This window comes from Aegilops tauschii, chromosome 5 (genome assembly GCF_002575655.3).
Source record: "Aegilops tauschii subsp. strangulata cultivar AL8/78 chromosome 5, Aet v6.0, whole genome shotgun sequence".
In the NCBI taxonomy this organism is placed as follows: domain Eukaryota; kingdom Viridiplantae; phylum Streptophyta; class Magnoliopsida; order Poales; family Poaceae; genus Aegilops; species Aegilops tauschii.
Window position 1 is genome coordinate 323,413,654 of NC_053039.3, and position 10,717 is coordinate 323,424,370.

A 10,717-nucleotide genomic window follows, 5' to 3' on the forward strand; every position below is an offset into this window, starting at 1 on the left:
TTTGATGCACGAGAAGGTATGCTACGTGGGCATGTAGACTGCCGTCCCCGTCGTGAGCCAGTGCTACCGTGCTACCTGGGCATGTAGGATCGACCAGGCTTTCGCCGCCACGGATGAGAATATGTTGTACATTTCTGCCGTGAGGCCATCGGCGAGAAGTCGGCTGCTGGGTGGCTGCCGGCGGCGACGTCATTTAGAGCGGCCGCCATGGACAAGGGTGAGCAACCCTTGAGAGTACACGTATAAATGGGAATGGGCTGGATGCTTTGAGATTGCGATGTCCACGTGTCGTGCATCCGAGCGGGTCTAACCAGTTGGAGAGTTAGACCCATTCTCGTAGATTTCCCCCCCTCGCCTCCTAGCTCACGAACCACAGCGCCGCCATGTTCTCTCCGCCGGCGCAGCCCAGATTCGACCCCCTGCGCCCCACCTCACCGACGAGCTAACCATCCACCGCACCTCCCTGTTATCTACGACAACGCCGCCCAGGAGCAACCCCCTGCAGCGCTCCACCCGATGCGGCCCCGGGTCCAGTTCGCCGGTGCGTCACCCGGGAATTAGGGTGGCTGCAGCCACCATCACCACCCCGTTTCTTGCCTCGCCAGGCTGCCCGGAGGATCAACCGCTTGCCGGCTACTGCAGTAAGAACAGTGGCTGCTCCTTTTCTTCGGTTCTCCAGTTTTTAATTTCTGCAAAGCAAGTTGGTGTCTAATCTGCCCAGTATTTAATGCTAGATATGTTCATATCCTATTGAATATGGAATGTTGTTGGCTGTGAAATCGAACTGTTCATTGTGTATTATAGAACACTAAACCATCAACCAATTTAGGTGTATTTGGATTTTGGATTACACGAACTTAGGGTGTGTTTGGTTCTAGAACCAAGTGGAATGTCATGTAACCATTCAATTCCTATGGAATGGAATGATTCCATCTTGATGTTCGGCAAGAAGAGAACGAGGTCTGATGGAACGGTTCCTTGGGACAGAATGCCAAAAATTGATAGACACCGGACTTGAGCAAGAACTCCAATCGATCTAGGGAGAGGGTCGCGAACTCCAATCGATCTAGGGAGAGGGTGGCGATCTAGGGAGAGGGTCGCGAGCGATCCCGCGAGACATCCTTGGGCTCCGTCTGGGAGGCATCCGCGCCACGGCCACTCCCCGCCTGGGAGGCATCCCAGCCCTGGCCGCTCCTCGCTGGCTCGAGCGGGTGATGCAGGAAGTCAGGTACGGGGAGAAGAGGAGCCGCCCTGGACAACTGCGGCGGAGACGGCGGATGGGACCTCTATCCCGTCGGCTTTGGATGCGGCGTCCCTGGCGCGGAGCTTCTAGAGTTCGGTGAGGAAGGGGCTCGTCCGGATAGGAGGCTGAGGAGGAGGAAAGGGCTGCGAGGGTGGGGAAGGAGCTCGGCGGAGCGGCGGAGGTCGCCGGTGATGGTTGGCGGCTGAACGGGAGTAGGCAGGCGCGCGAAGGATGTGACGAAGAGGCGAGAGGCGAGCGGTTCCGCGTGGTCCGCCCGATTTGGAGAGACCACTCGGAACTGTATAAACAGGGAATGTGCCATTCTCTGGAATCAATTGGTTCCGGTTCCTTCGACGATCCGAACGCGAGAATGAGTTCTGGAAACGGAACCGACACGTACCGTTCCACTTCGTGACAGAAACCAAACACACCCTACATACCCATGTTGGCGGCGGCAATCATACTTCAGTCATTTTTTAAGATTTCCATCCTTCCAACAAAGATGAGTTAGTTCAGGCATCACTGTTCTTATGCTTCCTACTTATGGAGCTTCCAAATTATACTACTTACTATATATGCTTCGGTCCACATAGTTTTGCTTCCATAGTTCAACCATTTTCGCAAATTTGGAGTGTAGGTGTTAAAAATTGCATCTCCATGTTCGTGAGAATCTTAGTTAACTTTTCTATGCTTCAATTGAAATGAGTCATATTGGCATAGCACGTTTTCATGCTTCCTACTCACGGGGCTTCTAAATTGTACTTCTTCGGTGTCCATAGATTACTTCCATATTCCTACTTTTACAAAAAATTCAAAATTCAGATATGTAAAATGCAGCCAATTTATCTTCTCATTTTGAGGTACCATCCTGCTACCGGTAGATTCTGTTTTATTCTAATTGTATGTGTTGATAAATCATGATTTCCCCCCTTATTTCAGTGTGTGTAGGCTAACAAAATTACCAATTGAAATTGACGAAATTGGTTTGTTCATCACAAAAGGATGCACACACAAGTTGCCGCTAGGCATTGCTAATTTCAGTTTCAAAATGTTATGCTTACGCTAGGCATGGGTATGTTAAGATAGCATGAAATTGATGCTTTGTGTATCCATGCTTCTGAATTTATTGAGTTTGTTGTTCACTCCAGATAGTTTGCTGCAATAGAATATGATTCTACCTTTTTCTGTACTTGTTACACTGTAAGACCATATTTTGTATTTAAATACTCTCATCATGCTTCCTACATTTCATACGTGTATATATATTGCATATAATGCAAGTTCACACCTTTCAGATTTCTTTGTTTCCATTGGTACAGTCAGGTTGCCAAATTAGTAGTTGCTACAAACCATTTTATTTCTTGCATAAGCTTCTATAGTGTGTTTATTCCATGCTTGGAAAGCTAACTATATATTACTTCTACTGTGTAGGTAGTTTGCTAGTTTGCTTTCGTGGTTCCTGCTTCCGTAGTCTGGTCCCTAGCGGTTCCCATGCTAGTTTGCTAGTCTGATCCCTAGCGGTTCCCATGCAGCCGAGCAACCTGAAGGTACCGCCTTTCCTCTTTACTCACTGAATCAGCCTCCTTTCCCTGCAGTTCTGTTGGAATCCAAGGTCTCACTGGGTCAAATTACTAGGGTTCTTGCTCTCGATTTCCGCAACCTGAGTTACTTGCTTACAGTTTCTCGGTGAAGTTATTGAAGCATCGGGTTTGTTGCTTCCCCACAGAAGGTGCGGAGGCATCGTAGAGCCAGAGGGAGAGAGACCTGGAGTAGTTTTCTGGTTTTTGGATTGGGCATCAGAGAGTAGCAGCTGTTGTTGGTTGGTTTCTTGGTTCTTGATTTGCTTCTGTGGTGGAGGGAAGGGCTAAGAAGACGAGGGAGGGTATTGAGGGCAAGGGTAATGGAGGTCGGGGGGCAGGCGATGATGGAGCCCCAGGGAGTGGAACTCGAGGATGACAGCATCAATTTCTGGGCCTCCCTCGGCGTGAGCACCCATGTCCATGGCGTCGACCAGATGGCGCTCCACAATGTGCACATTCTTGACCACCAAGGACAGTCGCTGCCACCGGCGGTGGTCTCACAGCCAGAGTCTGTCTGTAAGGAGTTGTTCCCTGTTGAAGCCGACCCCTGCCTTGAGCCTCGGGTGGGGATGGAATTCGAGTCGGGCGAGGCTGCCAAGACCTTCTATATTGCTTATGCTGGCCGTGTTGGGTTTTCGGTCCGTATTGCTCGGTCCCGTAAGTCCAAGTGCAGTGAGTCCATCATCATGCTAAGGTTTGTCTGCTCAAAGGAAGGGTTCAGCAAGGAGAAGCGTGTTGTTGCAGGGAAGAAGACAAGGAAGAGGCTAGCCTCCATCAGGGAAGGCTGCAATGCCATGCTTGAGGTTCTCCGCAGAGGCGACAACAAGTGGGTTGCCACCAAGCTTGTCAAGGAGCATAACCATGAGGTTGGGATGCCCAGCACAGTGCACTATATAGCCACTGAGAGCGATACTATGGTTGACCCATACATTGACATGGAGTTTGAATCCCTTGAATCTGCCAAGACATTCTACTACTCGTATGCTATCCGTGCAGGATTTGAAGTTCGCGTGCGCCAGTCTCGGAAATCACAAGATGAGTCACTCAAGATGCTGAAGCTTGTGTGCTCAAGGCACCGCTACCATTCAGGACGGGAGAACAATGGAGACGATACCAAGAGACATCCCTCCAGAGACGGTTGTAATGCATTGTTTGAGATAATTCGGAAGGACAAAGGTGTCTGGAGGGTCTCCAAACTCATCCTAGAGCACACTCATGAGCTGAACCCTGCACCAGCAAGCAGCGTTTGTTGTGTCCGCTCACAAGGTGAGATACTTGTCATTGCAAAGAACTTTGCTGACACAAGGAATCTTCTATTGAATGGCCAAGATTCTCAGCCTCGTAGAGAGATCCGGTATAATGATCTGGGGCCAGAGGATGCTCAAAGCCTACTTGAATATCTTAAAAAGGTACAGGCTGAGGACCCTGCATTTTTCTATGCTGTGCAGCTTGACAAGCATGAGGACACGGTCAATATCTTCTGGGCTGACGCGAGTGCTAGGATGGCTTATTACCATTTTGGTGACGCTGTTAGGTTTGAGACAGGATACAGGAGCAACAAGGAACATATACCCATTGTCATATTTTCAGGTGTCAATCATCATGTGCAGCCTGTTATTTTTGGCTGTGCACTACTTGTTGATGAATCTGAAGAATCATTTGTATGGTTATTTGAAAAATGGCTTGAAGCAATGCATGTGAGGCCTCCTGTTTCTTTCGTAACAGAGCTGAACCAAGAGATGGCAGCTGCAGCTGCCAAGGTATTACCTGACACCTGTCATATATTCTGTGAAAATCATATATTAGGCACTGTCAAGGAGGAGTTGCATAGTATTTATCCAGGACTAGACCATTTCATAACTGATCTGAGAAAGTGCATTGATGGATGCAGAATAGAAGAATCATTTGAATCATCTTGGGAATCAGTTCTCATGCAACATGGCTTTAGAAATAATGAACATTTACAGTCTCTTTATGATATTCGCAAACGATGGGCCCCTGCATACACAAAGCAATCATTTCATGCCAGAAACCTGCTTGCACAAAGCTGTGAAAATCTTGAAAAGATTATAGATACATACTTCTCATCCAAGACCCAATTACAGGTGGCTGTGCAGCAACTTGAACAAGCTATTTGTAATTTCCATGCAAAAGAAGCCCAGGCGGATTATCTGACAATGTTTCAACTACCAGCACTGAGGACTGCTTCACCAGTGGAGAAACAAGCAGCTTTAGTATTTTCTAGGAAAGTGTTTGATATATTTCAGGAGCAATTTGCCGAGTCCTTTGGGTACCATGCAGAGAGGCTCGAGGATAGCATGCTACACAAGTACCGCCTGACAGTAGATGATGGTGATGAGGAGGCACATATCGTCTCTTTCAGTCCAGATCAAAGTACAGTGTGCTGTAGTTGTTGCTTATTCGAGAGCTGTGGAATCTTGTGCAGGCATGCTCTTCGAGTTTTCATCATCGAAGGAGTGCGTTTCCTTCCAAAGGCCTATGTCTTGAAACGCTGGACAAAGCATGCAAAAAGTACCGTCACCTTGGATAACTACATTGAACTAAGGGGATACTGTGAGGATCCTTCAACTTCAAGGTACAATGATCTTTGCTATGATGCAGTCAAATGTGCAAAAGAGGGCTCAACATCCACCGAGCGCTATAAAATTGCTAAAGAGGCACTGTGCAAGGCTCTTGATGAAATAATGCCTACAAGGAATACTAGAGAGCAAAATTCACAAAACTGTACAACATCATTAAGAAGTCCAGTCAAGAAACTTGGGACATCTAAAGGTACCTCTGGCAAGAGCATAAAGAGGCCAGCATTCAAAAATTCCCTCATGGAGAGCAATGGCAGTAGATGACCAGATATTGTGAATTTGAACATAATGCGATTTCACCTGTTCTGACCTTGTATAGTTGTAGTATCATTCAATCTAGTACTAGTCTCTTACGCTGTGGCTGGTTACGGCTTTTCCCTGTCAGCGCATCTAGTAACAGCAAGGGTGCTAATGAATCGTTTGAGACATTACTCTTCAAAATGAATGTAGGAACATATGCCCTTCGTGGGGATTTTTCATGAATGGCACTGTAGGAAGGGCAATTTTGTTACATGGTAGTACATCCATAATTTTGTATGTACCATTGCGTGACCAATATAGCATAGCCTTATGTTAGTTGGGATTCACTTTTTATACTAAAAGACTGTTTTAAATTGTGGTGGTTGTGGCCTTATGCGTGGAAGTGACAGTTGTGCTACAAAAGCTAACTGCCTATTCGAGTACTTATGCAGTTAAGCACATGTACTGCTTAGTATACGCACTTGTATGTTTGAGTTCTGTGCTTCTCTTTGATCGTTTGTATGAAATGCAGTATGTTCTCATGGACATGTATGTCGAACATTTAGGTATTTATATCTTTTACATTGTTATAAAGGACGCAAGTTAATATGATAGGAGCCTCTCACTACATTTTTTTTACTATGGATTCTCGTCTTTTAGGCCTTCTTTGGTTTATAGGATAGGAAAATTGTAGGAATAGGAAAGTCATAGGAAATGAGGCGACATGTATCTCAAATCCTATGAGTAGGAATAGGAAAGGAGATGCCCTTTGATTCACATCATAGATTTTTTCCATCGAGTGTAGGCTAATGTTTATTTCCCTATGGAATGTGAAGGATAGGAAGAATTCCTCCATAGAAATAGGATTCCATTTCTACAAACCAAAGGGCTCTAAAAGAATTGTTTTCTATAAAAATCTTATTCTATGAAATTCCTACAAGATTCCTCTAAACCAAAGAAGGCCTGTATTTTTGTAGGCACAGGAATTAGCAGTCTTAGGATAAGTGGATTTTTAACTTATTCTGGTCCTGGAATGCTATTGTTTCATAGTATTTCCTGTGAATTATAATCTCTAGCTTCATCCAGATGATATACAAATGCCCTGATGCAGGCATGTTGGTCCTAGTAATGAGAGTTCACACCCAGATAAAACTGCACCCTGTACAGATGGCCATATTCTGGTTTCAGCTGGGCAGCATAATGGCATAATGCCCTTTGATTGATCACATCATATTTTGATGTCTTCGTTTTTATTTGCTGCAAACATCTTTGTTCTAAAAGGATAGTATAGCCCTTCAGTTTGGTTTTGTTAAATACTCCCTCCATTCACAAATACTACGATGTATATAGACGCGTTTTAGTGTGTTTGTTCACTATGTAGGAGAACAAACTTTTTTTAAACAAATTAAAATTCAAACTTTTCGGTTTCAAAAAATCTGAAAAAAATTGTGCAAGTAAACAAGAATGTTATGTATATGTGTGTAAAATTTCAGGATGAACAACGTTGAAATGTGACCTGTACAAAAAAGACAAATTCATGGTCTGAGAGGATGAATAGTATCATGTGTTAAAAAGCACCAGATTTATCTTTTTTTGCACATCTCTCATTTCAACGAGTTTTGCCCTGAAAATTTACACACATGTGTGTTATGCCTTCATGTATATCTGTGTTTTTTAGAATTTTTTGAAACGCAGAAAATATGAAATTTGACGAAATTCATTTTTTTCAATACCGAGCTCCATGGAGCTCGGCCTCCAAAGACAATATTCGACTATGTGGTCCATATCGAAGTATCCAAAACATCTTATATTTGTAAACGGAGGTAGTATATGTGTACTTTCTATGCATATCTAATTAGTTGCATTTAAAACTATATTCATCAATCATCACCCCCAAACTGTACTTTCCTTCACTCAATGACTACAAAGAACTTGGTCTGAATTTTCCATTTGTGTATATCTCGATACCAATATCACACACAGGTGTGTGCATTTGTGTTGGGCTAGGCAACCGAACTACTCGCTCTTGTCTGATTGTAAGATTTGGCTAGCAAACTTTGTAACCAAACAGAATACTATTGAGATGAGCTGGAGTGTTTGGGTCCAGGATTGAGACACCATTCTTGCGCATGATTTGTGTTGTATGGTCGCATGTACATATAAAGGCGATGTGACAACTGATAAATCAAAAGAGGAAAAGTCTTCTTGCAATGTAGAGTACAAACCAGTGTTAACATGCAAGCAACTCGTGGAGCCAGAAGTACCTACTTGCAGCAGCATGGCGTAGTTCGAGAGATTGTGGGCATGACTTCTTTTTTTAAAGAAAAGGCTTAAGCCTGATTTTATAAATAAAACCAACACGGCGAAGCAATCAACAGACAAAGGTTCATTGTCTCAAAAAAAAAAGACAAAGGTTCATCACGATACACCAATACATTGAACAAGCAGCAAAAAACCTAGACCGAGCGGTTTCTAACGCGGCCCGGTCTAACTTCATTGCCTCATGTACTACTGTTAACAATGTGGAGTACCGGGATGCCCACTTGCACTAGAGTCAATAATCTAGATTACACTGTAATGATTCTAAAGGTGCTAACAAAGAAGATTTTGTCGATCTAGATTATTGACTATAGTGCAAGTGGGAGACAGGAGGAAATATGCCCTAGAGGCAATAATAAAGTTGTTATTTTATATTTTCTTATTCATGATAAAGGTTTATTATTCATGCTAGAATTGTATTGATCGGAAACCTTAATACATGTGTGAATACATAAACAAACACCGTGTTCCTAGTGAGCTTCTACTTGACTAGCTCATTGATCAAAGATGGTTAAGGTTTTCTAACCATGGACATGAGTTGTCATTTGATAACGGGACAAGACTCATCCGTTAGCTTAGCATATTAATCGTTCAGTTTTATTGCTATTGCTTTCTTCATGTCAAATACATATTCCTTCGACTATGAGATTATGCAACTCCCGGATACCGGAGGAATGCCTTGTGTGATATCAAACGTCACAACATAACTAGGTGATTATAAAGATGCTCTACAGGTATCTTCGAAGGTGTTTGTTGGGTTGGCATAGATCAAGATTAGGATTTGTCACTCCGAGTATCGGAGAGGTATCTCTAGGCCCTCTCGGTAATGCACATCATCAGAAGCCTTGTAAGCTAAGTGACTAATGAGTTAGTTACAAGATGATGTATTACGGAACGAGTAAAGAGACTTACCGGTAACGAGATTGAACTAGCTATGTGGATACCGATGATCGAATCTCAGGCAAATAATATACTGATGACAAAGGGAATAACATATGTTGTCATAACGGTTCGACCGATAAAGATCTTCGTGGAATATGTAGTATTCGGGCACCAGAAGTGTTCCAGAGTGTATCGGGTATTTATCGGAGTACCGAGGGGGGAGGGGTTACAGGAACCCCCGGGGAAAAGATATGGGCCATATGGGCCATAGGAGGGGAGCACACCAGCCCACAAGAGGTGCCCCCCCCCCCCCAAGGAAGGAGGCCGAGTGGGAAAAGGGAAAGAGGGGGTTCTGCTCCCCCCTTTCCTTCTCACCTTCCTCTTCCCTTTCCCCCCTCCGGCAAATATGGAAGGGGGAGGCCGAATTGGGGAGGACCCCAAGTAGGATTCCTCCTACTTGGGGCGCACCCTTGCTGCTCCCCTCCCCCTCCCACCTATATATATGTGGGGAGGGGGCGCCTAGAACACAAAACATGAATTGTTAGCCATGTGCGGCGCCCTCCTCCATAGTTTACACCCCGATCATATTCTCGCGGTGCTTAAGCGAAGCCCTGCGCGGATCACTTCACCATCACCGTCACCACACCGTCGTGTTGATGGAACTCATCTACTTCCTCGACACCTTGCTGGGTCAAGAAGGCGAGGGACATCATCGCGTTGCAGAACTCGAAGGTGTCGTACGTTCGGTGCTTGATTGGTCGGAGCTAGAAGAAGTTCGACTACATCAACCGTGTTGTCAAACGCTTCCGCTTTCGGTCTACGAGGGTACGTAGACACACTCTTCCCCTCGTTGCTATGCATCTCCTAGACAAATCTTGCGTGAACGTAGATTTTTTTTGAAATTGCATGCTATGTTTCCCAACAGGGTAATCACACAATATAGGCCTATCAGCATCTGTAATGTTGTTTATAAGATAATCTAAAAAATGAATGCTAACAGACTCAAATGGATACTGCTTGAGATTATCTCCCCAACACAAAGTGCCTTTGTACATGGGAGACTTATTACAGACAATGTTTTGGTGGCGTATGAATGTTTTCATACCATAAAAAAGAAAGCTCGTAGTCAGAATGGATATTGTGCTGTCAAACTGGACATAAACAAAGCCTATGACAAGGTTGAATGGAGCTTTTTGGAGAGATGATGTTGAAGATGGGTTTTCATAAGTAGTGGGTCGAGATGATTATGGAGTGTGTTTCTTCAGTCAGCTATAGGGTGCGGTTCAATGGCACCGAGACAAAAGAATTTATACCCACTAGTGGTTTGCGACAGGGAGACTCTCTCTCCTCATATCTTTTTATGCTTTGTTCAGAAGGCCTATCCAGTATGCTTGCACATGGGGAGGAGATGGGAACCTAGATGGCGCAAAGGAGAGCAGGAGTGCTCTAACTATCTCTCAGCTTCTCTTTGTAGATGACTCACTGATTTTGATGAAGGCAAATACACAATATGCAAGTACCCTTAAACATATATTGGACACATATTGTAGTAGTTCAGGGAAGCTGGTAAGTAATGCCAAGTCCAGTATATTTTTTAGTCCTAACACCCCTATTGGAGTAAAGGAGTATGTTTGCAGGGAGCTAAGCATAGTTACAGAAGCATCATCTAACACATATTTGGGGCTGCCCACTATGGTGGGAGTGGATAGAAGTGATTGTTTCCAGCATCTTATTGATCATGTGTGTCAAATACTCAAGGGTTGGAAGGAAAAGATTCTATCTATGTAGGGAAAGGAGATATTACTGAAATCTGTAGCACAAGCCATTCCCTCCTGTGCTATGTTAGTGTTTAA

At 44.4% G+C, this 10,717-nt stretch overlaps 1 protein-coding gene across 2 annotated transcripts; it reads left to right on the plus strand.

Moving 5' to 3' along the window:
* Positions 1-274: 274 nt before the first annotated feature.
* Positions 275-6,037, plus strand: LOC109755449 (protein FAR1-RELATED SEQUENCE 9). Of its 2 annotated transcripts, XM_040390336.2 has the most exons (4): positions 275-641; positions 2,675-2,790; positions 2,879-4,583; positions 4,929-6,037. In XM_040390336.2, the coding sequence occupies exons 3-4, from the start codon at positions 3,144-3,146 to the stop codon at positions 5,685-5,687; spliced, it is 2,199 nt and encodes a 732-aa protein (XP_040246270.1). In that variant the 5' UTR covers positions 275-641; positions 2,675-2,790; positions 2,879-3,143; the 3' UTR covers positions 5,688-6,037. The 2 variants fall into 2 exon arrangements, with proteins under 2 accessions (XP_040246270.1, XP_020169948.1); XM_020314359.3 differs by having other exon boundaries at positions 2,879-6,037.
* Positions 6,038-10,717: the final 4,680 nt, after the last annotated feature.